Source organism: Ursus maritimus, unplaced genomic scaffold (genome assembly GCF_017311325.1).
Source record: "Ursus maritimus isolate PB19 unplaced genomic scaffold, ASM1731132v1 scaffold_1, whole genome shotgun sequence".
In the NCBI taxonomy this organism is placed as follows: Eukaryota; Metazoa; Chordata; class Mammalia; order Carnivora; family Ursidae; genus Ursus; species Ursus maritimus.
This window is the reverse complement of record NW_024423343.1, coordinates 36,484,003-36,511,715: the sequence shown is the minus strand read 5'-3', so window position 1 is coordinate 36,511,715 and position 27,713 is coordinate 36,484,003. Positions and strand designations below refer to the sequence as shown.

At 38.0% G+C, this 27,713-nt stretch overlaps 2 protein-coding genes across 2 annotated transcripts in view; one reads left to right on the top strand and one right to left on the bottom strand.

The window, feature by feature from the left end:
* Nucleotides 1-27,713, top strand: part of PLCL1 (phospholipase C like 1 (inactive)) — a 320,359-nt gene that overhangs the window by 103,096 nt on the left and 189,550 nt on the right. The gene's annotated exons all lie outside the window — the stretch shown is intronic.
* On the bottom strand, nt 11,866-12,304 carry LOC103659941 (40S ribosomal protein S25-like). The gene has a single exon (XM_040642341.1). The coding sequence runs from the start codon at nt 12,287-12,289 to the stop codon at nt 11,912-11,914; it is 378 nt and encodes a 125-aa protein (XP_040498275.1). The 5' UTR covers nt 12,290-12,304; the 3' UTR covers nt 11,866-11,911.

Genomic DNA, 27,713 nt, shown 5'->3' with positions numbered 1-27,713 from the left:
AAAAATAAGAGGCACCTTTAGTAATTGGGTAATTGGGGTCCTTTTCAAAGTTTGGGGGTGCAAAAAGATTTTAGATGTGGTAAGAATGCCTTGGTTATCAATATTGGCATGCAGAAAACACACTCATATTTAATTCTTACAGATGTAAGCTTCTAATAAAGGCAATTTAATTTAAACAGGTAGAAGTTGAAAATAAAAATATAAGTAGAATTTTAATTTGTTAAACAAACAAATATTCCTTTAGCTTATGCTTTGAAGAATCATACCTGTACTTACCAACCAAGATCTCTCCATTTTTGTCACTTAATTTTTATGCATGCTCCATTCTTGTTCCCACTGTGTACTTTCGATCATACTGTCTTTCCACATGAAATGCACTTCTTGGAGCGTCTAATAGAAGTTGTGTATCTTTTCTAAAATATCAACTGACTTCTCTGGCCTACACTGATCTTAGAATTTCTACAAATGTTGAAGTTGTTATTTTATAATTTAACAGTTATGCAATCTTGCATTATTATCTCTATATTTTATGTTTCTATATTTTTCCCCCTTTGCATTTGGGCTGTGTGATGTGAGGAAAGCACCCTCTATACAGAATTCTGGGCACCGATAGAGATACCAAGCACAGGATGATGGATAAATTCTTAATTGCTGGGAATTGAAAGCAGTTATATTACAAAGATCTTTTCAGGTGACTCTTCATTGGTATTGACAGTGAAGGGCGCTCTGATATATTCACCTTATAGATTTGAGTCACTTTTGGTTGTAGTAAATTCTAATAACAACAACAAGAGTAGCAGCTAAAATGTATAGAGTGCTTACTCAGCAATGCATTGTGTGATGTATGTGACACATGTCATTCTATTTAGTTCTCACAACAACCCCATGAGCATTGTCAACACTTTATAAACAAGGAAACTGAAGCACAGAGGTCTTATGCTCTTTACTGCAGGTCCCACAGAGCTGAGGCTGATTCCAGAGCCACACTGTCAAGTACTATGCTGACCTGACTGTCACTGTGGGGCAGGCGGCAGCTCAGTTAGACATGCATCTCATTTTGTGGGTCATAAGTAGAAAAATATTCATATTCTGAGGACCTAAGTGGTTGACTGAAAATTCTGAGCACTTACAGATTAAACATTTAGAGTTCCCATAATAATTGGGGATGATCTAGAATTGAACATAGAATAAAGTGAAGGGAATATAAATTTCTAGCTCTGGTTTTCCTACCAATTTGTTGAATAAATTACAGCAGTAGGCCATCCTGACATGTAGCATAAAACAGCTATTTTTAAGGTAGAAAAGTGGCTTATGAATAAAAAGGTTAAGAATCCATCTTGATTTTTCCTGATAAACTTTTGCGAATGGTATATAATTCTTAATAATCTTAATAATTCCTAAAAAATGAATTTACGAATGTACTGGCTAGGAAATTATGAGCAACACATGCAGTTTCTCACACTGAAAACATTTAAGCATTTAGAAAAAAATCTGCAAATATTTGAGTGATAAAGTAGAAAATATAAAATAAATTTTTCACAGTTGTGAAGGATTTGTTTATATGCTATAAAAGTATGTTGGGGAAAGTTTTAAAAATCAGTTGGATGAAAAATTGGTTAGCTTGAATTTCGGGTGGGGTAGCTAAGTTCTAGCCAGTGGATTGCTTAATCAGTCGTCAGCGTTCAGCTTCTGGGAAGAAACTTCTTCCCAAGTGAATACAGTAGACTCCTGGCTTTCCCAGATTTAAATTTTCAGTTTCCAGTATTTGGGAATGGACCTTAAGTTCTGCAGTGTGTTGATTTATAATTCTGTCGAATTGTAAATATGACATTGAGAATGCAAGGCTGGTGTGTTGGAGCCACTCACAGCCAAGGAGAATCTGTACCCGCATCTTTCAAGTGTGTATTTTTTTTTTTAAAGATTTTATTCATTTATTTGAGAGAGTACGAGAGAGAGAGGGAGGACAAGAGCAGGGGCGGGGAAGGAGGGATAGGGAGAAGCAGATTCCCTGCTGAGCAGGGAGCCTGACTCAGGGCTCAATCCCAGGACCCTGAGACCATGACCTGAGCCAAAGGCAGACCCTTAACTGACTGAGCCACCCAGGCGCTCCTCAAGTGTGTATTATATAGAGGAAATCATAGGCTCTTTTGGTATTTTGTAACTACAAAAGCCCAAGGACATCCATCACTAATGGTAAATGGTCTACAAGTTCTACTTAAGTTACAATTTTTTCCATTCACTCACTCACTCTGTCATTCATTCTTTCTCATCCACTCACTGTGACCTCCTCTATGCCTGCAAAACTTCCTGCCAAACCTTTCCCACACCTTTGCCATGAGTCTCTTCTCATTTTGATTTCTCTTCTAACCAATGACTTGATTTTTCTGCTTAGTCTCAAATGCTCTCAAGTATAATATTTAAAGTTGTTTCTTTCATAGCACATCTGTCTTCTTTTCTTCTGTATTCCAAACATGTTCTGAATCAAAGTCAATCTTATTTTGAAGGTCATCTTTCATTGTATTACAAACTGTGTTGTCTGCCTGTTAGGGCTTTTAGTTTGCCTTTGCTTTCTCTCTCATCTTCATGAATCCTGTTTTCTCTTTCATCTTTATGGATCCCTCTTTGCTGCTTGACAACGTGTGTGAACTTCCTGTTCACAGCATGTCAGCAAATAACTTGTCAAACTTCTGTGGGCATTTTGTGATTTTTTCTTTTTTTAACCTCTAAAACCTTACGTGGAGTAAACAGTATCAGGACAACAATGCTACGGAATCCCCAACCAACCCCTGTGGGAGAGGTCAGAGTTGCCTTTGGATCCTGCAAAGAAAACTCAGGAATAAGTGGTGATATCTCATTAGAGAGATTCAGAACATGTCAAGCATAGGCTGAGCCCACTTCTGGATCTTGCACTGCCATTTCACCTTTCCTAAACAAAATAACAGATTTTCATTTTCTGATCCTAGCTTCTTCCTTTAGGACCTTCCCATGTTAACATTCTTCATCTTTTTGGGTAATGTTTCCCAAATGTCAGCCATTCACCATCATGTATTTTATTATAAGCTTTCAAAATCAAATTATAATTAACTTGATATTTTAAAAATTTGTCTAACCTAAATATATTCATATGAAGTTTCTCTTTCTAATCATTACCATAAATAAAAAAAACTCACTGTCAATTGCCATAAATGTAAACAAGATTAAAAGAAAAGTCTTTTTATATATTCTGCTGTTGGCCTGAACAGTTGCTAAACTTGAGCTTATTCTCTTTTTATTGAAAAAGGAGAGCAGGAAGTGTTCTGGCTATCAGTTGCTACAAAACAAACCACCCCAAATTTAGTGGCTTAAAGTAACATTTTATTACTACCTCTCATGGTTTTGTGGGTTGACTTGGGTCATCTGATTGTTCTCATTTAGTGGTCTCTCATGCGGTTTCAGGCAGCAGCTGGGGGAAGAGTCATCTGAAGGTTTGATTGGGCTGGATGTCATGATGGCTGTCTCATTCAGTTGGGCAATAAATGTTGCCTGTTTCCTGAGACTTCTTCTGGGACTGTTTACTGCAGCACTTACACATTGCTTCTTTATGTGGTGTGTCCTTCTCACACATGGCAGCTGGGTTCCAAGAGTAATTGTCCAAAGAGGGCTAGGTGGACACTCTGGGGCTTCTTATGACCAAGTTTCTGAAGTCCCATAACACCTTCATCACTTTCTATTGGTTAAGAAGTCACTAAGGCCAGTTCAGAATCAAGGCGAAAAAATGACAAATCATCTTTAATCTATCACAGCTACTGTTAGATTGGTGTTAAAAGTTGGCACCAAACTTAGATGTTCTCCATGATGTAATCAGGATTAAAAATGAACCAAAAGGGAAATGTCTTTCTCCCTGTATAATTCAATGTTGTTTAATTCTGACTCCATTTATCGCTAAACTCATCTTGGTGCTGCCAATGGCATTGAGCCCCGCCCCAGTGTATTCATCTTCTTCTGTGTGTCTCTTGTCTTTGAGATTTCAAGTATTAATTTGCTGGTGTGTCCTGGCATTCTCATTCTGAGGGTAACCTTCTGCCTTTTGCTAATGCTAGTAATACAAAGAAGAAAGGTAGAAGGCCAAAAGGAGCATTGTAATGAAGAAAATTAGCTTTTTCAAGGCAAACATCCAGATATTATGTAAGTCAGCTTGGAGAGCATCTTTATAAAAATTCTGGAGAAATAGCTATAATGGTTTCTAGATTTACAAACTTCTCTGGCTCATTTGGAAGGACTATTTGGGAGGAGGATTCTCAGTAGACATCTTTCTTCATGGGTCAGACTTCCGATTCAAATGTCTGTGGGTGAAATATTAATATTTTTCCCAGGGTATGGTTCTGTTTCTAAGACAGAATAATTTGAGTACCAACATCTGTGCGTACTATGGAAAACTTAAAGTTGTGCAGTTTGTTGGGAATAATAACCCAAACCAGTGCTTATAATCAGCATTTGTGAAGTTATGGCAAGCTTTGTGAAAATTAATAAACAAATAAGGTGTAGTTTTTTTTTTCACTTTTAGGAAAAGCACATAAAGGGACCTATTTTTTTTGAGAAACGCACAAATTTTAAGCTTAAATTTGGAACCAGAGGTCATTCATACCAATTGATGGTATGAGATTTTTTTGAATTGGTGTAGCTCTATGTCTGCGTCTAGTTATTATGTGCATATATTTCAGCTAAAGATATACAGATTCAGGACCTTCCTTTCATACAAGTGTCAGTTTTTCCTTTCACATTGCTCAATAAACACACTGATTGGTATATTAGTTCATTTTGAACAAGCCATTTTTCTAATTTACATTATTATTCAGCACAAATGGCTTCACCGTCAAGGTTAAATCTCCCTGGCTCTGTACTCAGTGACATTAAGCAAGTAAATGTTTATTTGGTATTAAGCCTTAACTATAAGGAGGTGTTAGGAGCTTCCAGGCAGTTTCTGATACAAAAATTCTCTTGACCCCATTAGATTTTTAAAGAAGCAAGATAGATGCTAGCTGATGCTTGAGATATGTTTTAGATAAATATTTGCGATGTTCTGGGTGGAGTCCAGGCTAACATTATTGTTACTGGTATGGTTTTTAGTTCTGAAGATTCCTGAAATAGATTATTTTTTGAAAGTTGTTAAGCACTGAACGGGAACTCTCTTTTTCTCTCTTAAATTACACCAGATCCTACAGTTTGAAAAGTATTTATGGACACAATATGATGAAGTGTTAATGATGGAAATGTGTCTTTGAACTTTCTTTTTTTGCATGTGTGTTAAATCACTGATGAGTCACTGTCTCTACTTTTGCTTAATTTCAAGTTTAAATTCATTCATGAACATGATATTTATAAAGAGTTGTTAATAGCTTAGATGTTACAACAGTAAATGGAGTAAAGGACCCACAGTTGTGTACACATCTGGGTACAATAACAAAAAAATAAATATACCTAGAAAAGTGTCTGGAGAAAATACACCAGCATGTCCATAGTCATTGTCTTAATATATCTAAATGATATCTTTCCCCTTTGGTGATGTTTTTTCTTTATGCTTTTCTTTTAATTTTTTTTTTAAAGATTTTCTTTATTTATTCGACAGGATAGAGACAGCCAGCGGGAGAGGGAACACAAGCAGGGGGAGTGGGAGAGGAAGAAGCAGGCTCCTAGCGGAGGAGCCTGATGTGGGGCTCGATCCCATAACGCCGGGATCATGCCCTGAGCCAAAGGCAGACGCTTAACCGCTGTGCCACCCAGGCGCCCCGCTTTTCTTTTAATTTTAACTTTTCTGAAAGGAGAACATTTTAGCATGGGCATGTGTCAAATAACTAAATGAGATACTATAATTGCTAATGTTTGTTCTTCATCTTAATTCTTAGTTTTAAAATTAGGTTCATGAATAAATAAAGAAAAAGTTTCTAAGTCAGTCATTTTCTGGCTTCATTTGTGCCATAGTGACATTTATTATACATACTTCCCTCCTTTTAGTTTTATACATTTATATTAGTGGTTTTATAAACACTCCAGGGGGAAACAGCTCAACTTCCAGGTGATGAGGCAGTATGTTCCTCTACTGGTGAATGGAGATGCTTCTCCTCTTTTACTCTTAGCTCTGTGGCCAGGAAGACCCCCATTTTTTACTTGGAAATGATGCACCTCTGTTATTAGCAGACTAACAGATGTGGCCTGGGCCATTTCTATGACTCAAGTGACTCATTGGGATCCTCAGTAAAAATTCCTTCTCTTAATCTTGTCAGCTTTCAGGAGCTTCAGAAGTTTAGGTAGAAGGGATGTGAGTGATTGAAGGATATTTTATAGGAATAATCAAAGGCTGAGCATTTTATATGTTTTGATTCTGGAGTAGAGGATGGGAAAGCTATGCATTTGGATTCTGGGCAGATGGAAATTCTCACGAAAAACCATGGAAAAGGTAAAAACAGTGCCTAAGAAATTAGCAAAATAAATGATGCAGAAAACTTTTTCCGTGTGCTTTTTCCATCTTTGTTTCTCATTCTTTGACTTTTATCATCTTTCATCCTTTCTCTAGTCGATCATGTGAGGCTACAGAATAATGGAAAAAAGAGAAAACAATATACCTAATGTCAGTCCATTTACCGAATCAAACTTATTGCCTTAAGTTGTTCTTTTGCTATTTTTGTCCTGTAATAAACATGTCTCATTGAGTAAGAGAGAAGAGGAGGTCATTCCCAGGGGGTGAATCTGCATGGAAGAGTGTGCAGTAATTTGTGCAAATGACTACTAGTCATAGAACTTCTGGAATAAAGAAAAATTCATTACTACTGCTTTAGGTAAAAGCGGCAAAAGTAGTTGAAAGCAGTTTGAAATGGAATATGTGCCACTTGGGTTCTTTTAACCAGATCACACCTTTATAAAGAGAAGATAGTGGCCTTTCAGCATATAGGACTTACCACATATCCCAACCTCATATTTTAAAGAGATGCTTTTGAGAATTATCAGTCAAGGAGAATCTTCAATTACTACATTGCTTTAAGAAACCATACAATTTTGGTTGTTAGAAACACGACTCCAACAGATGTGTTCTTCACAAAATAGAATACATGCAAACTCTGTGACTGAACTAAACCTAGATATTTTGCAGTTGAGCTATTTGGTGAGGTATCTTGAGAAAAAGATATTTGGATTCTTTTATATTTAATGACTTTGTGTGAAAATTAAGGGGTTAAAAATAAAATGAAATAGCTGAGTCTTTTATTTTCCTTCCTAATAGTTTATTGTGTAAAGAGACTTTCTTTTCCTACTATGCTTTATCCTTTGATAATTTTCATTTCCTTGCAAGCTTAGAAAAAGTGACATATGTTCATAGATCTGTAGTTTATCAATATGTATCAACGGCTGTTTGTATCAGTGGCCAGGCCTGCCGAGCTACAAAGTACTGACATAGAAACTTCTGAGTTCTGTAATCTAGTAGGTCATCTGCCTCCATAATTTTTAGAGAACATTTTGCACTGCCTGGACACGTTTTGAGGGGTGTTTGCCATTTTATTAATTGCATTTGTAGCTCATAGAAATTCTTATAAAAGGAGAAGGATGAGTAAAGTTCTTCAGAGTTTTTTTGTTCTATCTGGGAAGGGTTTATTTGGTTTATTGTATCTTCTATTATTTCCTTTTCTATAGAGATAGTCTGCTGAATTATGTAGAAAGTTACTCTTTATGATATTCACGCTTTATTCCGTATCAAAGCTCTGAGAGAGCAGATGCTATGATATCAGGGTTATGAGGGACAGGTTGACTGGAGATTGGCAGGGAAGGTAAGTGAGGGCTTAGGGCTAAGCCACATTCTGTGCTTGTTCTCTTAAATTTCACATGGATGACTGGAATGAAAATAAGGGCCACCTTGACAGGTAAATGAAAGTGGGTGGTGTCTCAGAAGGGAAGGTACAGACTTGGCAGTGTCTGTTGCCAGCAGCAATAGGCTCTCATTGTCCCTATAAAAGTGTTTAGATCAGGCCTGTGGAAGTCATTTTCGTTCTATTCTTCCCTGTTGCCCCAGTCACTGCAAAGCAGTAGTCTGGAGTGGTTGCTGTAATTTATACTACTCAGAGGATATTTTATTTTTTTAAAGAGGATAAAGTCATTAACCTGGACTAGAAGAATTACAGGGGCTCAGCTGTTGCTTATAAGGCTCAGCAACTTATAAGGCTGGTCCTTAATGACGTTACTAATCTCTCCACCCAAATGCCACCCATTTTTTCCCCTTTCATGGCAGAAGCTACAAGTACCTTTAGACAAATGGCCCTAGTGAAGTTTGTCTTCCTGTTTCGAGATGGCCTTACTGAGTATGTTTTTAGGGGTATTAGAATGGACTTCTTGCCCTCCTCCAACTAACCTACCTACCAACCAACTAGCAAACCAACTCACCAACTGAACTTTTTACCACGGGACAGAGCCCTTTATTCCCAGGTTTAAAGCCACTATGAGGTACAAACGACTATGGTAAAATTCTCTGTTGAATGTTTCTATTACTACAGGGTCAGTTGAACAAGGCAGGGAACATGGAGAAGTTAAAGATGTTCGGGGAAGTTACCGAAACTACAGGGCTGTGGTCACTTTACATGTATATTCCCAATTTTGCTTATGCCTGGACTGTTAAATATCCTTCATAGAACAAAACTGGGCTATTTCAGAATAAATTCTCTTGAATGGTGAGTGAGTAAGACATGTGTGACTAAAGGATTCAAAATATTTCTAAGTTCTTTGTTTTAGGCTTCTGGGAGCTTCCCCACACTTCTCTGTTTGCTGCTCATATTGACCACAGGGCCCTTCAACAGTAACGCATTACACAGAGTCACAATCTGATGAGATGTGGCTAGTTTCAGTGCTCTGGTCCTGTGGAAGGGGGTTGTGCTGAGAATATGGGTATTTTCTTTAGCTTGTGATGGTTTAGGAATTGCTATCCTGAGGCAGCTCTCTGCCACACCAGACACAGTTATTTTTCATTTCTAGATACTTTTGTCTTTCTTGATAATTCACTATTTATGTGTGTGTGTGTGTGTGTGCGCACGTGCGTGTGCAGAAAGGTGTTTTTAATATAGTTTAATTCAAGAACTATTCCCTGGTCACCTATTATGATTAAGACACTGTTCTAGGCACTGCAGGGATTTGGAGTGAGGCATAGAGACTGTGGCCTTGAGTTAATATTAAAGTGGGGTGAGGAGATGGAGTTCGGAATGGTGAAGAAATCGAAGACAGCATTTTAAGCATTTTGCTGCATTAAAAGAAAGGGAAGAGCCCCTCTGCTAGGGAAGATATCCTGATTTGCTCAGGTCTGCTGGTTTTGTTTTGTTTTCTCCTTCTCCTTCTTTGGTGAGGCTTAGGATCAATGTATAAAAAGTGAGAAATTAATAAAGGAACTATTTTAAAGTACCTGCTCCTGGGCATAAAGCATGTATGAGTGGAGCAGTTACTAGCCATTTAAAGGGCTTGCCCTTGACTTAAAAGAGAACTTTTAAAAAATTCAGTGAATGGGGTGGACACCATTTCTTAGCTGATTCTTAATTATTCAGGAGCTCATTATCCACTTGGGGAATTATCTAAGTTGCCCTCTTTTACTCCTCCTTTTATTTTTGCCTCTCATCTGATCTTTGTGTCCTTTTTATATATTAATTCCTCCATAGCTGGTAGGAAGCAGAATAAAAAGATTAATTGCAAACCTTTAGGTAGATTGGTTAGGAAAAGGCTCTGATGTTTGGGCAAAATGAGGGTAATTGGTGAATTGCCTATTTGTTCTGGTTCGTTATCATCATGGATAATGATTGATGGAAACCAATGGAACTGGGCCTGCTGAATGACTTAAAATCAAGGCGTAAGTGGAAGAAGGTTCTTGATGTTCATAGTTTTTCTTTACTTTATACATTGTTCCAGTAGCCTGCATTATATAATGATTCTGTAAAGTCTTTGTGCTTTTTTTTTTTTTGGTACAGTATTTAAATTTCAGAGTCTAAAATAAACTTCCTGGAAGAGTAAGCTGGGTTAAAATGGTTATAGCTGCAAGGGTACTTGCTGTGAGATGCTTCCAGAAATCTGTAGGGCAAATATGAGAGTATTTTGGCTCTAATGCACCTTAGCCAATTAGAGTTTACGGCAGCTGTCGTTCAATACTAGTGGCCTGTAGTTAAAAGATGAATACTTTAAAATGAATGTGTTTATTGTTCCTTCTCTCATCTCAAGGTAAGTGATTTGGCTTGCCAGCAGGTGTATTTTTGTTAGGATCCCTTCTAGGATATAAATGGACAGGAAGTGGTCTTCCAAGGGATTTCTTTCTTCAGCTCTTTTAAAAGTAGTGTTAGCAAGGGATAATAAGATAAAATGCCTAATGGATCCCTGAACCCACTTTCAATGAGTTCATGGAAGTTTATAAATGTGCAGCTGGGGAGTGTTCTTTAGAGCCAGGAATATTACTGTTCATGCTTTTGACTTTGTGAAGGCAGCATATGCACATCCACAACACCTTTCCTATAACCACAGCAATCAAGTCGGAAAGTTTTCTCTCTCTTTCTCATATTCAAAAGCACTACTGAAATGACTGATCTAATTTGAATGAGTACTTTTAGATAAAAGAGGCATAAGTTAAAATTGTGACCGCTGGATAAAATTTTATAAAGCCCTTTTCTCTCCTTGTCTTACCTCCTTTACCAGCTCCTTTTACAGATTGCTGTCATCAAGCAACCTATGATGTTCTCTGCCATTTTGGCATCTAAATATTGCAGAGACTGTTTGGATAAGGGCATGTTAGAAATAAACTTTCGACATAGAATTTTGAAAACACACATAAAATATACACAATTACAATGAAAGATTAAATAGAAATCAATCAATGTTTGATATAAGGATTAAAGAATTTATTAAAGTCAATTAGCCCCAAAGGGAAGAGGCTGTAAAATAAAACCAATAGAAAGATCAAAAGAATTATGATTTTTCCTTGTGGAGGAATGATCAACTTGGTGCCCTATACTGTTCCCTAAGAATTTAGGGTGGTATTTGGATGGCTGTGCTTGTTTTGCACTCTGTACTGGGGATGAGTTGGGCAATGATTCCAAGGCTCATGATGAATAGAGAAGTTACTTTCAAATTACCTCTGGAACAAACTTGTTTGAATTTCAGACTCATCCCTTCAATTCTGATGTGACAGCTCCATGTTTATGTCTCACAGATATCTCAAATTTTACATGTTTCAATTTCTTAATCTTCCCCTAGAAATATGCTTCTCTTCTGTTCTTCATAAGTAAATAATGCCTCTATCTTCTTAGAACCTTGGGAGCCATCTTTGACGACTCCCTCCACATTTAGTGCATCATCAGTTCACCTTGATTGTACTTCCAAAGAGTACCTTTTTATTTAAAAGTTTTTATTTAAATTCCAGTTAGTTGGGCACCTGGGTGGCTCAGTGGATTAAGCGACTGCCTTTGGCTCAGGTCATGATCCCGGGGTCCTGGCATCAAGTCCCACATCGGGCTCCCCTGCTCTGTAGGGAGCCTGCTTCTCCCTCTCCCTCTGCCTGCCACTCCCCCTGCTTGTGCTCTCTCTCTTTCTCTCTCTGTCAAATAAATAAAATATTTTTTAAAAAATTCCAGTTAGTTAACATGCAGTGTAATATTAGTTTTAGGTGTATAATATCATGATTCAACATTTCTGTACAACATTTGGTGCTCATCACAAGTGCACTCCTTAATCCCCATCACCTAGTAACCCATCACCCCAAAGTATACCTTTATTCCACCAACTTCCCAACCCCACCTCCAAGCCAACAACTCCTGAGCCTGGACTTCTGTAGTAACTTCCTAACTGATTTAATAACTTCCATGTTTTACTTTTATTAAAAAATTTAATGAAGTTTTATTTTTCAAAATGTACAGTTGGTGGGATCTGTTCATGCATCTTCACCAGCAGCTGGGGCATCTCCACCCTTGGTGTTTTTGGTGTAAATTACTTGAGTTCTGTGCTTTGAAACCAGTTTGATAAGTCCTTCACTAAGGAGCTCCTGAAGGGCTGCCCTGGCCAGGGGACCTTGAATCTTTAATCTCTCAGAAACAACAGCTAGGCTTATAAGCTTATAGTTGGGAATTTCCTTGTAGAGTTTATCACATGTTGGTTTGTTAAACAAGACCAGGTTATTGATCGCGTCCTGAACTTTGTCTTTGGACCACTTCTTCTTTTTGGCCTTGCCCCCAGGTTTGTTCACTGGGTCCTTGTCTTTTTTGGCTGATTTTCTGGCATTTTTCTTCTTCTTGTCCTTGGGTGGTATCATGAAGCTCAGACAGCAGTGGCCACCCCTGCAACCTTGCTAAGATGTCAGACAAAAAAAAAAGCTAACTTCCATGTTTTTCTTTCTTCAAACTCTTCTCCACACAATGGTTACAACTGGGATAAGCCACACCACTGTAAATGTGGTGTCTCCAAAATAGAGTATTTCAACCAATATAGACATTTAATTCTCTCCCAAGTAATATTTAATCTAGGTGGGAGTTTTCAGCTAATGGTCTGTTCTACTATTGTCAAAACATGGTTTCTATTTTGGACCCCAGACTCTACTTGTTACTATCTTCCAGCAGCAGGTAGGAGGGAGAGGGCCAGGGGAACACATACCTTGTTCTTTTAGGGAGACTCTTTAGGAGCTTGGAGTATAAATAGATATAAGAATATTTGAAAACTATCTGTGGATGATAGGAAACAAATATATCACTCCCATAAGGAAAAAATATTCACCTTCTGCTGATGGTGTTGGAAACAGAGGAAAGAAAGAGAGTCTTTCTTGTGGGAGTTCTTAACTACATGGAACAAAGTCCTCAATAAAATTAAAAACTTAATTTTCAATTCCATTTCTTGGTTATATTCACTAAATAGCTTTAGTGGAGAGGTGTTACAAAGTGTGAGTGGCTGCCCTTTCAAGTTAACATCAAGTAGAGAATAGGTGAAGTCAGACTTTAGGATACCTAAAGCTATGGCCTTAACCCTGGGTGCTGATCCCTGGTACATCCGTGCCTATGAAATCAGAATTCTGGGGATGGGCGCTGTATTAGTTCACTAGGACTGCCATAACAAAGCATCATAGTCTAGGTGGCTCACAATTGTTTGTTTATTTCCTATGATTTATCTTCTCATGATTCTGAAGGCCAGAAGTCAGAGATCAAGGTGTCTGAGGGTTGGTTTCTTCTGAGGCCTCTCTTCTTGGCTTGTAGATGGTAGTCCTTTCTTTCCTGTTCCTTCACATGGTTTTGCCTCTGTACCTGTCTGTACCTAATCTCCTCTTTCTAATTTTCTTCCCTATTTTTATAAGGCTTAGGGCCCACCCCCATGACCTCATTTAAAAAAATTTTTTTATTTTTTTTAATTTTAATGTTTTTTTATTATATTATGTTAGTCACCATACAGTACATCCCTGGTTTCTGATGTAAAGTTCGATGATTCATTAGCTGCGTATAACACCCAGTGCACCATGCAATACGTGCCTTCCTTACTACCCATCACCAGTCTGTCCCATTCCCCCACCCCCTCCCCTCTGAAGCTCTCAGTTTGTTTCCCATAGTCCATAGTCTCTCATGCTTCATTCCCCCTCTGATTACCCCCCCTTTCTTTATCCCTTTCTTCCCCTACCGATCTTCCTAGTTCTTATGTTCCATAGATGAGAGAAATCATATGATAGTTGTCTTTCTCTGCTTGACTTATTTCACTTAGCATTATCTCCTCCAGTGCCGTCCATGTTGCAGCAAATGTTGAGAACTCATTCTTTCTGATAGCTGAGTAATATTACATTGTATATATGGACCACATCTTCTAATCCAAAACTGGCTCCATTAGAATCCCCTGGGTAGCTTTAAAAAAGTCAAAAACACCAATACTTAGGCAAATCAAACCCTCTGAGGGTTTGATTTGATTTGATTTAATTTGATTTGATCTGTGTGGGATGGGGTATTGTTAGTTTCTAAAAGCTCCCTGGTGACTTAAATATATGGCCAGGTTTGAACCCCACTGTCCTAAGGGTTGTATTTCTTAACTGTGTAAATGCAAGTATATTTCTTATCTTTCTCTAAATTTTTTCTTTGAAAATTCATAAAAAACACAGCTCCTTTATTATGAAAGATATAAATTCAACAAAGTAGTATTCAGGTCTAAAAAAAGAGCTAAATACTTCTAAGGTGGTATAGTTTCAAATGTCAAGCATGAGGTTTGCAATATAGTTTTGCATTAGACTTACTGTGTCTTTCTGCTTAATGAAAATAAATCTAAGCAACTTGGGCATAATACTCAGAAAGCCAATGAAGTTAGGTAACTGACACTTTAATGATTAAGTTGACTAAAATGTCATAACTTTTAGTGAGGAATTATTTTAAATGTAACTTTTTTTAAACTTTATTCTTTTTTAGATCACAGAATTTCCCTTTCCGCAAATGCAAAGTTTATTTAAATTTTTTTTATTATTGAAGTATAATTGACATACAACGTTGTATTAGTTTCAGGTGTACAACATAGTGATTTGACAATTCTGTACCTTGCTCAAAGCTCTCCACGATAAGTGCAGTCACCATCTATCTCCATACAACATTATTAAAATATTATTGACTATATTCCCAATGCTGTACTTTTCATCTCTGTGACTTATTTATTGTATAACTGGAAGTTTGTACCTCTTAATCCCTTTTACCTATTTCTAGTGAGGAAATTTCTTGATTAAAGAAATGATGTGTTTTGGCTTTCAGAAGGAGGCTGGATTTTCCTTTCCAGATGATATCAAAATCTGATAGAAATCCATTGATTTAATCAGGCCAATTTCTGTGTTTTGAAGTGAAGCCACTTATCTGGCATTTTTCATTACAGCTTGACAACAGCTGGCTGCTTCCCAGAATGCACTACTGTGACAGAGATTATTTTATGAAGTCATGGATCAGCTGCCTTTGTAACTTGCTTTAATTGATTATGTGTACATTACTTTACTCTCTGGGCTTAAAAGAAGGCTGCACTTGGGTGAGGAAACAGTATTATTGTTTCAATGATAAAAGACCATTTCTATCGTGCTATGTTACACTGTCTTTCCCATTGCACCTTAATAATATTTTTGGTTTCAGTTTTTTTTGAAAGCTGTTTTTAAGTACTGTAATTTCCATTTTGACTGAATTATGTAGCTTTAGAAGCAGTATTTAAGATCACAAAAACATCATTTGAACTATATAAATATACTGTTCCAGGAGCAGAGTTGATTTTTATTTGTCCTTTCTGTTGATTTCTGACAGAGATCTGAGGAAGTGAGCTTTTAAGTAAAACAAAACAAACAAACAAAAAAACCCCAATTATCATTATAAATGTGCAGTACGTAGTCACTTTCTAAAGTTTTGGGGTACCCATGTCTTGCTGGAACTACAAGAATTCCAAGGGCTGACATTAAACTAGACCTAAGGATATCAATAAGAATAGATACCTCATTTAAGAACACTTAAGAGTGCAGAAATTCACAAGCAAAGACCCCAAACTGAGGAACCAAAGAGTATGTTTTTTGTTTTTTGTTTTTTTATTCAAACTGAGGCCTGACCTGGGATACAAGTGTCCACGTAGAGTGAGGTAGTGCTTTTCTCAAGGAAGGGAGCTACTTTTGGTTAAAAATTGACTGAATAAAAAAGAATGAGAAATGAGGTTTTGTGTTTCAGTTTTAATCATTTTCCTCATGGAACCAGGAAGTGAGATTTGGTCAGCAACTCAACGCTGCTGTAATTCTCAGTTGTTGTATGGATTATTAGCCCTCACGGTTCTATTTTCTCTCTCTCTGCCTTTTGCTGATGGAGGAAATACAAAAACCTCATAGATATGGCTCTTGGCAAACATTTGCACTTTGGTTCACTTGTGCCTTTAATACTGTTTTATCTGTATCTTGGGGATCACCATCCAGTGGCTTCCAGACTTAACTACTCATAAAGATGTCTTGGGACACCTTTAAAAATTGATCCCTCAGTTTCATCCTGGACCTATTGAATCAGAGTTTCTGAGGATGAGAATGTGGAATCTTTGTTTGACCCTCTCCTGGGTGATTCTTGGTGTGGCCAGTTTTTCGCTGGTCCAGGAATGGTCTTTGGGGACTCGTAGTCGTCCGTTCTTGGAAAATGATTGTTCTCAATTCCTTCCACTCTTCTAAGTTTCCAGTTGTAACTGTCTCCTCAGAAGATGACTGGGTTCTTCCTTTCACTCGAAAGTAAGGTGATTCTGAAAATACCCCTCATGTTCCCTTTTGGTTATCTCAGAAACATGTCTCTAGTTACCATCTTGCTTTGATATTCACAGGAAAGGGCTCCCTGATCAAAAAGTAAACTCTACTTTTGCTTTTCATTTTATCCATTTTCATCTTTTTTTAAAAATTAATTTATTTATTTGATAGAGAGAGGGAGTGCAGAGCAGGAGGAGGGGGAGGGGCAGAGGGAGAGGGATAAGCAGACTCCCCGCTGAGCAGGGACCCAAAAGCCAGGCTGGAGAGCATGACCTGAGCTGAAGTCAAACGCTTAACCAACTGAGCAATGCAGGTGCCCCTATCCATTTTCGTCTTTAATTTCCCTTCATACCACCATCTAACATTTTTTTCCTTTCCTTTCCTTTCCTTTCCTTTCCTTTCCTTCCCTTCCCTTCCCTTCCCTTCCCTTCCCTTCCCTTCCCTTCCCTTTTCTTTTCTCTTTCTTTCTTTTTAATAATATTTTTTATTATATTATGTTAGTCACCATACAGTACGTCCCTGTTTTTTGATGTAAAGTTCCATGATTCATTAGTTGCGTATAACCATGCAATATGTGCCCTCCTTACTACCCATCACCAGCCTATTCCATTCCTTTCTTCAATTGCATCATTTATCTTTGCCTTTGAACAACACAGATTTCCCCTATCTGGAAAATTCTTCCCCCCATAACACCTGATACCATTGAGTTTCTCAGTCTTTTCCCCACCAAAATTCCAGAAAGAACAATGTATTTCTTCCTTACCATTAAGCTTTGGGGCTCTTGTTTTTACCACTCTAAACCTCCCCCCTCAGTAATTTCCTCTAATTATGAAATCAATTTCCTTTTCTAGAAGTTAGATTGGCATTTCAAAGCAGGAAATAAAAAGTATGAAGAAAACTATAAAGAGAAAAATTTTTTCCATCTTCTTTAGAAAACAAAATTGGAAATACAAAAAGGATACATAAATTTGATCTATTATGAACATTTGATGAATAGTATGGTTGTCCTAATAAAGATTCTGGCCTCCCCCAAAAGCTAAGATCAGAAGATGAATCTTCCTAATTTATCCTTGACATAGTTATCACAAGTACTCTTGTCTAATGATCCATAACTACGGCTTTGACTATAGTACCTGATGATGGATACTCAGTTTACTGCAAGATGTTTTAAACAGATCTCTCCCAATTTGGAAATTTGTCTTGTTGCAATGCAGGAATCCCATTATTACTAGAAGTCTCAGAATAATTGCCACATTCTCTGGAGTTGCCCATAATTTATGAAGTATTTTATTTTTCTTTATTCCTTTTTTTCTTAATTATTTAAATTAAAAAATTATGGTGACAGTATTATATGAAAATTATTAAGTCAAATATTTTTATAGAGCAAATGACAAAAAACAATATTCTTTTTTCTCTTCTCTTACTGCCTTCTTTCACTTACTAGCAGAACCACTTCAATATTTTTAGCCATTTATTCTGGTATTTACTTCCTTATTTGAAAATAATATGCCTCTTGATTAATCATTTTTACTTTCTATTAGGCTATATGAGGATCTTTACTTACTTATACCTCCTCTTTAAGTTCAAAATCCCACAGAAATTGCTGTTATTTCCAAGCCTGCCCTGATTTGAAATGTGTATACTACAAAACTGCACTAAATAATTTGGTTTATGTAGTAAAGTAAAAAACTTTACTTCCTCCTTATATAACTTATTATGTCTAAATTTTTAGTAACATCTTTTCCCAGTATCTTCTTATGACTATGTCAGTGCTTTCCACAGTGGAGTGATCTCCTATGTGACTGCATCTCTTTTCTTATTTTTGTTATTTTTAGCTGGAGTTAATAATTGCCTCATTTTTTCCCCTTTAATGTTCTTGGAATGCTATGTCTTCCAATATCCTCTAACAGTTCTGCAAAATATCCCCCAATACAGTATTCTGTATGCTCAAGCAGCCAGATAATTTACCAACTCCCTTTTTTTCCCTGCTTCTTAGAGTCCTCTGCCTCCTGCCCCAGTGTGCACTGTGTTCACAGGGTCTGAGGCACAGCTGTCACTCAGGGAGGGCCCACTGCCTCTCTCCTTGTTTTCTAAATGCACGTCCTCTTCCTTTTTAGTTTATTTTTTGGTTTTGGTAATGCATAACTTGTAGTGGCTTCTTGAAAAAGTGTGTTTGGGAAATGAATTTTTTGACTTTGCATGTCCAAGTGGACTAATTCACTGCAGGATGATCAGATGAGTTAGCTAGATCTTTTGTTGAGGGGCCTACCCACCCACAAAATATCATTATACATAAATCTTTTCTCTTGGGCAGTTTTGTTTCGCCAGAGAAGGATCCTCAATCTCTTGACAAGGGGAATGCAACTTGAAGGCATTCTCTGTGAGCATTGTACAGATTTTCACATATTACACTCGTTTTCAGCATTGTACCTTTCACTTGCCCTCTTAAGTGACTGCTGTGCCTGAGTCTGAAACCCCCGTCATTTGCTTTCTCTGGAAAATAAACCTCAGATTTCTTGTGGATGCTGACGGTTAGGACTTGGGAGCTGTGGTGGGCTGGTAAATATTTAACAACTAGCTCTCTAAAAAAAAATCAAAACAAAACAGAACTCTGATTTGTAGCATTTGCCACCTTTTCCAAATATTCACACCATAGTTGATTTCAAGCTACCAATGTGAGGTCACTGCAGAGTTCACTCTTGCAAGCTGGTACAAACCAGCTGCAGCCCACCAGTGACTGAAAGAGTCTAAAAATCCCTTCATTTTAGCAATTGCCCTTACTTTCGTCTTCCAAAGTACCCAGCATCTCCATTTCGTAAGCATTTCCAGGGGCAAATTGGCTTGCTTCTTGTAGTCATTGGCTTGACTTTTCTCCTCTCTGCTAAAATGTTCCCTCCATCTGCTTTCCATCTTCAAATGTTGGATTATAGTCACTTCTTCATTTCACCAAAGTTGTAGTTTGTGTTTTTGTTTCCTGTCGTCTTTGTGGTTTCAGAATTTTGAGAGCAGAAGGGAGCAAAAATGCCTTTATGTTGCCCTCATGAAACCAGAAGTTCTACTCATTTTTCTAAATAAAAGCTAGAGTTACAAAATGACACCTGTTGTTGTTAATACTATTTTGAATAATATTGTCTAAATCTTTAGAAACCTAACTTATAGCATAAGATGCTGAGAAGGAATTTTTGACTTTGCTATATAGACCAGATTATTCAGTGCAGCTCTGTAGTACATACATTTCAGATCAGGGCATGCTTGGAAATTACAGTAATTTGTGGTAAGATTTTAAACTTAAAAGATGTGAAGCAATGTGGGTTAGGGGAGATATAGATCAAGTGTTGAGTTACCTTGTGTTGGACCCTCATAGGTCCTTTATCAGATAATTGTAGCCAAAGGTAATATTGAGCTCTAAGGAAGGTGGTTCTGGGGGGAGGTTGGGTGAGGGTGGGGATGGGTGTATATAGATTCAATTTTCAGATTAGAAATACAGAATTAGAAACATAGAATGTCCTAATAAAATGTGTATACCTTTTAGATGTTAATAGCAAAAACATCCTGTTGTTTTTTCTATTTTGTGGTCACCAATGATCTGCAAGACAGGATAACATAGTGGTTAAGGCATAGAATTCGCAGTGCTTCTGCGTCCGAGTGTGAATCTGCCAGATGCTAGTCATGGGACTTTGAACAAGTTTCTTCATCTCTTGGTGCCTCTGTATTCTCATCTGTAAAATTAAGATAAGAATAGAATCTCCTCCTAGGCTTGTTTTGAGGATTAAGTAAGTTAACGTATTTAAGGCACTTAGAGCGTGTGAAGCATAGTAAGTGCTTGATAAACAGTAGTTATTGTCACTCTTGCAATTAGCACTAGTGATAACCAAATTTGCATTGGTTAATACTTGTCTACTTAGTTATTAAAATATACGTCAGTATACATTAATGCCACATTAAAGTCATAATGCAGACATGTTTTATTGGAATCTGTTGTTGTGTGTGATCCATAGTTCTTTTGTAGCTTCATAGCCCTTCCAATAATTTAATAGAAATTCAGCACCAACTATGTACAGTTTTACTGTGCTAAATGCTGAGGTTATAAAGTTTCCCAAATGGACTTATTATTCGGACAAAAAAATAGTATTAGAACCTTTCTTCATTCTTTTAAAAAATTTTTAAATTTATAAAAAGATTTTATTTATTTATTTGAGAGAGAGAGAGAGAGCGTGAGTGGTGGAGAGGAGCAAAGGGAGAGGGAGAAGCAGGCTTAGGGCTTGATTCCAGGACCCTGAGATCATGACAAAAGCCAAAGACTGAGCCACCCAGATGCCCCAGAACCTTTCCTCATTCTTCACTCAAAATTAACTCCAGATGGATCAAAGAGTTAAACCTAAAAAAAAAAAAAGAGCCACAGAAGTACAGATAGGAGGTATAGGTGAATATTTCAATGTATTTGATGTAGAGGAAGCTTTTCTATTTATTGACATGAAATCAGAAACATTAACACAAAAGATGTGTACATTTTACTAAATAAAAATTTGAGTTGTGACTGAGGGAGGAGTCGTCAAAACAAAGTCAAGAGTGAAATGCAAACTAGGAAAAATAATGACAGCCCATATGATACATATGATACATAAGAGTAAATTTAATTGCCAATTAACTGGAAAATGGCAAACAGCCTAAAAGAAAACTACAGGCCATTCACAGAAAAAGATGTTACAAATGGAAAGATCTGCAAAGTGCTTCACTAACATTTAGAGAAAATTAAATCAAACAAAAGATATTTTTCTTTTTTTTTTTTAAGATTTTATTTATTTATTTGACAGAGAGAGACAGTCAGTGAGAGAGGGAACACAAGCAGGCGGAGTGGAGAGGAAGAAGCAGGCTCCCAGCAGAAGAGCCTGACATGGGGCTCGATCCCAGGACTCCGGGATCACGCCCTGAGCTGAAGGCAGATGCTTAACGATTGCGCCACCCAGGCACCCCCAAACAAAAGATATTTTTCATTTATTGGGAACGATGGTATGGGTAGAGTGGGAGGAGGCACACGTATGAACAGAAAACCACCATTTGCATGGTCCTGAGCCAAGGGAGAATATCCTTTGGGGGTGGGATTTGGGATTATTTTGGCTTCTGACCTGAGTGCCCAGCTCCCTCCTTATCTCTGCTTTCAATATATTTTCTTGAGTGCTCTTTCCTTGCCTTTTTGTTTCCTTGGAAAAATGCCTTGGCAGGTTACCTGAGATTTAATGAGGCCTTCCAGCTGTGCATTAGTCATACATAGCAATTACTTCACATTCATATGGGCCAAACATGTTCAACATTAAAAAAACCTCCCTTCTGAAGAGCTAGAGTTTGCTTGTGTGTGGCCATTTGGTTTGATTTTGATATTGTTTTCTGAGACCTTCTACTATAGATCCCTGTATACATCTTCCTCAGGGGCCCTGACTCTAGAGGAAACCAAACCAAACCCTTAGAGCTTCTGGGGGAGAAAGGGACTAGATTGGTTTGTTTTGGGGTTCATTTGTTCAATAAATATTTATTGAGTACTTACTATGTGTCAGATACTACTCTAATCATTGGGCATATAAGAGTGAACATTAAGTTTCCATGGAGCTTATTCTGGGTGGGGTAAGGGACAGACAATTTAAAAAATTAAAGAAAAATTTCAGATGGCTGCTGTGAGGGAGGTAAAGTCGGGTAATACAGAGTAGAAGGGTGGGGGTGCCTGGGTGGCTCAGTTGGTTAAGCATCTGCCTTTGGCTCAGGTCATGATCCTGGGGTCCTGGGAGGGGTCCTGGGATCGGTCCTGGGATCAGCCCTGCATCCGGCTCCCTGCTCAGTGGGGAGTCTGCTTCTCCCTCTCTCACTGCTGCTCCCCCTGTTTGTGCTCGCTCTCTCTGTCAAATAAATAAATAAATAAATCTTAAAAAAAAAAAAAGAATGGAAGGGTGGAGGTAGTCAGATAAATATATACATATGTACACACATTACACACACACAACCAATAGTGCTTCTCAAACTTTAGTGTGCATCAGAATCACCTGTAGGACTTATTAAAACATTAAGATTGCTGTGCTCTCTCCTTCAGAGTTTCTGATTTAATAGGGGCCTGATGTGGGGCCTGGAAATTTACATTTTTAAAAAGGTGTCAGATGTTGCTGTTGCTGCTGCAGAGACTACCACTGGTGTAGGTTATTAGGTGGACTCAGAAAGCCTTGGAAGAGGTAATATATTTGGGTAGAGAACTGAATGATGAGAAGGAACCAGTGAGATGAAGATGGTCAGTGGTGGGGGGTGGAGCGTGGGAATGAAGAGCTTCCCAGGTAAAGCAAAGAAACTGTGGTTTAAAGAAAACAGAAAGGCTAGTGAGGTTAGTAATGAATGGAGGGGACAGGGGCAAGAGATGAAATCAGAGAGGAAGGCATGGAGAGCAGGGGTCCTCTACTCTGAAAGCACACTTAAAAACAATAACAACAACAACAACACAACAACAACAACAACAAACCAACACTGGAGTCTACCTCCAGAGACTTTGATTTAATTAATCTGGATGGCACTTAGGTATTTTTAAAAGCTCTTTATGTGTTTCTGATGAGCAGCCAAAACTGAAATGATGGATACATGCCCTTTGTAACTGTGTGAAGTTAAGATTTTATTTCAAGTGTGATGGGAAGCCATTGAGAAGCAGAGGACATACCTGGGTTTAGTTTTTAGATGATAGAATGGATTTTGTAAGGGGGTAAGAGTGAATGAGGAGACCTGTTAGAAAATGTTACAATTGTCTAGGTTAAAAGTGATGTTGGCTCTGTTTAGGCAGTAGGGGTAGGTATGGTGAAAAATGGGATGCAGGATGGTGGATGGGATTTTGGGTAGAACAGAAGGGGACTTGCTGGTGGATTGGATATGAGAAGTGAGAGAGAGGGAGCACCAGCTGTGATTCTAAGGCTGCCTTTTAACTGGGTGAAAGGTGACACCATTAACTGTGAACATTGGGATAAGAAACAGTTTTGGGGAAAAACAAAAAAAGCTTTTATTTTGGTTTTGTTAACTCAAAGATGCCTTTAAAAACAGTTAAGAACCGGATGTGTTTTAGGGAAAGAGAGTGGGAACAAGGGTGAACCTATACCTTGCTCCTTTGACAGGCCTGTTGTGATAGCTGGCGAGGAAAGGACTATTGTTCATGTAGATTTCACATGCATCTTGGAAATGGTAACCTCTCCTGTAAGTGTGTGGCTTTTTAAATGTGTAAACACAGTCATGGCAAGAGCTTTCTAGAAAACCTGTGAGCTTGAACTGGTGGGCATATGGTAGACCCTCAATAAACATTTGTTGAATTAATCAATGAACGTTGAGTGAACTGCCGACTTTTATATTTCAAGCCTATTTATCATTTTGGTGGGTGATGTGTCTTCAGATTACATTATGTAGGGAATATCAAATAACCGGTGGTTAAAGATTATGTCCCAATTAGATTATCATAAAATATTTAACTGGTCAAATGAATCCCAAAGGGCAGAAGGTTTTTGGTGTAAGCTGTGTTGAATTCCTTGTGATACCCAAGGCAAAGGAATATTAATTTGATCTCCTAAGACCTGTCTGGATTTCTAGTTTTTGTCCCTTTGCCTTTTTGCTTTTTCTCATGAGCCAGTGTCATCTGTGGTTTTAGCAGAATCAGACCAGATTTGGAACCTGTCTTCGTAGAAAGATCTCCTGCTTCTCTGTATGCTGGGGTGAGGAGAGGTTCCAGAGGCAAGAGTTCCTATAAGCCAGGTTGGTACAGTGTGGAATGTGGGATCATAGGGGACTTACCTGAGATTTCAAAGATAATCAACATTGGCCTATGAGTGCCTTCTCTGATGAACCAAAAGTCAGATTTGTTTCTGAAAAAGGAGGGTCAGTTCCTACAACTTGAGAGATCAGAGAAGAAGCTGAGAATAGTTCCTGGACTGGATTCAGATGCCCAAACTTGTAAATGAGCATGTGGAGTCACTCCCTAGTTCAGGCTGCCCCGTTCTCAAATCATGGAGTGGAAACCTACCCAAATTCATTTCTCCTTATTAGCTCCATTTAGGGACAAATTATTCCACTTCAGTCTTGTGAAATGGGAATTAGAAGCTAAATCCATATCTTAACAACTATCATCCAAGTTCTGAAGGGAGGGAGAAACTCTATTTGTAAAAATAGCTTGATAATTTACTTAGAGGCACAAAGTGAAATGGGAATATGTTGGAGGCTAGACCCAAGGTTGCAGAGGAGAAAGGATAAGTTGACATCCTGTTATAAGGAGGGCAGTTTGTTGTGCTCTTTTCAAGGAGGTAAATAGAGAAAGAGAGGAGAGAGAAGCTTGCAGATGCTGCAAAGCAGGGTGAAGGGACCTGTGGAAATAGTCCAGTGTAAGATGGCCAAAAGATAACTTAAGAAGAGATGCTCAGTGTTCAATTTGAAATTGTTTGCTTTGCTCTTGTATAAACTCCTTTTATATCTCTCTTTAAATAATCGACAAAGTCTCTCATATTCATGGAAGCTTTATGTGAGATTGGGTCAAATGGTGGAGGACAGACAAGGCTATGAAAGTAGGAGTTGAACTGACTTTGAGAATGCAAGTTCTGCCCCATCCTTACCCTCTACACATCTAAGGAATCCTCAGAAATTTTTGGCAGGGCTTTGGTGGGAGACCCAAACCCTGGGTGACTCTCAGTTGTAAAATTTTGGATAGCAAAGATGATTTCTCTTGAAAAATCTAGCACTCTTGCTTTTTCTAAAGTGACTGGGGCCCCAGTGGCTCTTCTTCAGCTTTAGTAGATGTTTCGTTAAACCCATGCTCCTGACTCATGGGTTTGTTCACTAACTGCTTCTCCAACTAGTGCAGTCTCCTTTGTCTGATCTTCCTTTCCTTTGGATCTGGTTCTCCTTCCCTTGTTCCTGTGGCTTTGTGGGAGATCAATTCTTCAGTTTTATACCTGGGTAGGGAACTATTGTACCCTGTCCAGTGCCTGAACCTGGAAGACCTCTGATCAGTCAGGAAGGGAGATCAGACATGACTAATATTCTGGAAATTGTTTACCTGAGTGTGAGTATGGGTAGACATATCTGTTTTCCAAAGATTATGTATACCATGATCACATGGGTTTAAACAGGTAAGGATTTATGGTGTATCAAATGATATTAAGAGATCATTTCACTTAAGAGAGGAAGAAGACAAAGATTCATTATTAGCCATCTTGTAAACCCCAGAACCAGTGCTTTGAAAATATTTTGTGTACTGCAAACATCAAAGTCAGCACAAATGTTTTTGGAGGAAATAATTAAAAATGCTAATATAAGATAATTTAAAAATATTTTAGTATTTCTACTGAGTCTATTTTGCTACTTCAGAATTTGCTGAATATAAGCAGGCAGAATTGTAAGCTAGGAAAGTGGTTTATATGTGCATACTGACCTTTTGACTTCACTCCACCAGTTGCTTAATATTCTCCTATAATGAAATTGTTTCCAGTAATAAAATTGCATTGCAAAAACTTCTTAGGTTATCTGAGGCCAAAATTAGACACCTAGAAAAACAAGAAAATAATTCTTGCCTAAGGGCTGCTTTAGACAAGAGAAGCATGGTTATGAAATCATTGTAAATGCATTTCTTCCTGTAGAATTTGCTACTTAGGCAGTTCATTGCATTTCAGCTAAGAGTCTAGAGGTGGGAATGGTGGAAATAGTGGCCTAAGAAGATCAGGGATACAATAGGGTACCTGACTTGAATGGCTATTTATGGCCCGTGGTTAAATTTGGTGAAGGTTTAGTTACAAAACGAACAAACATATATGTTTTCATACCATGCTGATAATTGTTAAAATAGAAATTGCATATAAATACCTGTAGTGGGTTGCCTTTGTTGTCTATCCAGCACTATCTTCAGGCTTTCTTTTGGGAACAGTGCCCCTTACCTTTGGGAATGGCTCAGGCTTCCAGTGGGCACTGCCTCACTCCTTATATGACTCTTCCCTACTCCGTCATTTCTCTTATCACCACAGTGAGCCACAGTGGACTGGTCAGTAGTGGGCATGTAACTCAAGCTGGTCCTTCCCCTGAAATTTTCAAATGAAGTAGGAAAGAGTTCCTTTGGGCTGGGGAATTTATAAAGTGAGAAATCCGGAAGCATCTGATAGCTAGGTTTGCTGCCCAAAAAAGGAAACCAATCTACAGTGAAAGGGTCAGACTGTGGAGAGAAGCATACTTCTTGCAGTTTGAGTGTTCAGTCCCTTAATAACATAGATACTTTAGTATGCTTCCTATATATTTTTACTCTGCTTAAGCTGATCTAACCTTGGTTTTTGTCACTTAGCAAAAAGAATTCTGATAAACACACAGGCACTGTCTGCAGGAACGATGTTTTATTAAAGGCTGGCAGGCTGGCATCAAAGTAGCTCTGAGGTTTATAACCCTCTGAACTGGTTGGTTGTTGGACATGACTGAGGAACATGGACTTGGGTTGGTAGAAGTCCCATTGATTAAGTGATTGATTGTTTTCTGATAAATATTTAATCGTCCACAAGGCCAGTCAAGAGACTTAAAGACTAATCAGTCTCTTTTGGTTGGTTAGGACAGTTGTCCAAACTCATTCTGTCTGTGTGATAAGTGTTCATGATCAATTTACTTGGGCTGATCTGACCCTATCACTGTGTCCCCTGCTGAGCATATAGGTCTTTCTGAAGCATGAGTCAGGATAGCCTTGGAATCTACCCTTGAGGCTGTTTATTGGCGATATAGTCAGATAGTGAAAGTTTTTGTCCTGTGTTAAACCTTCCCTGTTCTAAGTCCATACTTTCTTGCTGATGAGCCAAAGAATGTGATAAACTACTCTCTGCTGAAGTGAAATTCATTGATAATGGCTTATTTTGTTTCCCTTTCCAGTTAGTACTTACCTTTTAATTCACTGGAGCAAGCTACTTGTGGATTTAAGGTATGATAGTAAGAGAAGGGGAGAAATGACTTTTTTTGTGGAAGCAATACCCAATTATCAGTAGGAGAAGCCATTAAATTTATCAATGCTGAAATTCGTCCTAGTGGTGAGCCTCTCGTAGAGCATGACCCCTCTTGATAAATAGTATTTTATATCATATATGTATTCTGATGTGGATCCTACATTATTGCTTTTATGTGAATGAATTCCACATAATATAATAATATGTACCATTTGTAAAGAACTGGCATGTGCCTGATAATGCTGGTGGCTTCACACACTTTATCTCATTGAATTCATCTTCAGAACAGTGTTATTTTATAGGAGAGGAAAACTAAGCACAGAGAAGTTAAGCAGCTTAGCTAAGGTTGTACATCTAATAAGAGGGCATAACTCAGAAGACACTCACCAATGTTGTATTTTTCATATTGGACTCCTTGCCTGTAGAATTATCTTCTTACCTGCCTTTTTAGGTGGGGAGTGGGTAGTGGTTGCCATGGTAATCCCAAGGGAGAAGAAGGCCTCTGGCAACTTGCC

What these genes read in the sequence shown, in the direction of transcription:
- LOC103659941 (XM_040642341.1), bottom strand. Translation starts at nt 12,289, where the DNA reads ATGATACCACCCAAGGACAAGAAGAAGAAAAATGCCAGAAAATCAGCC.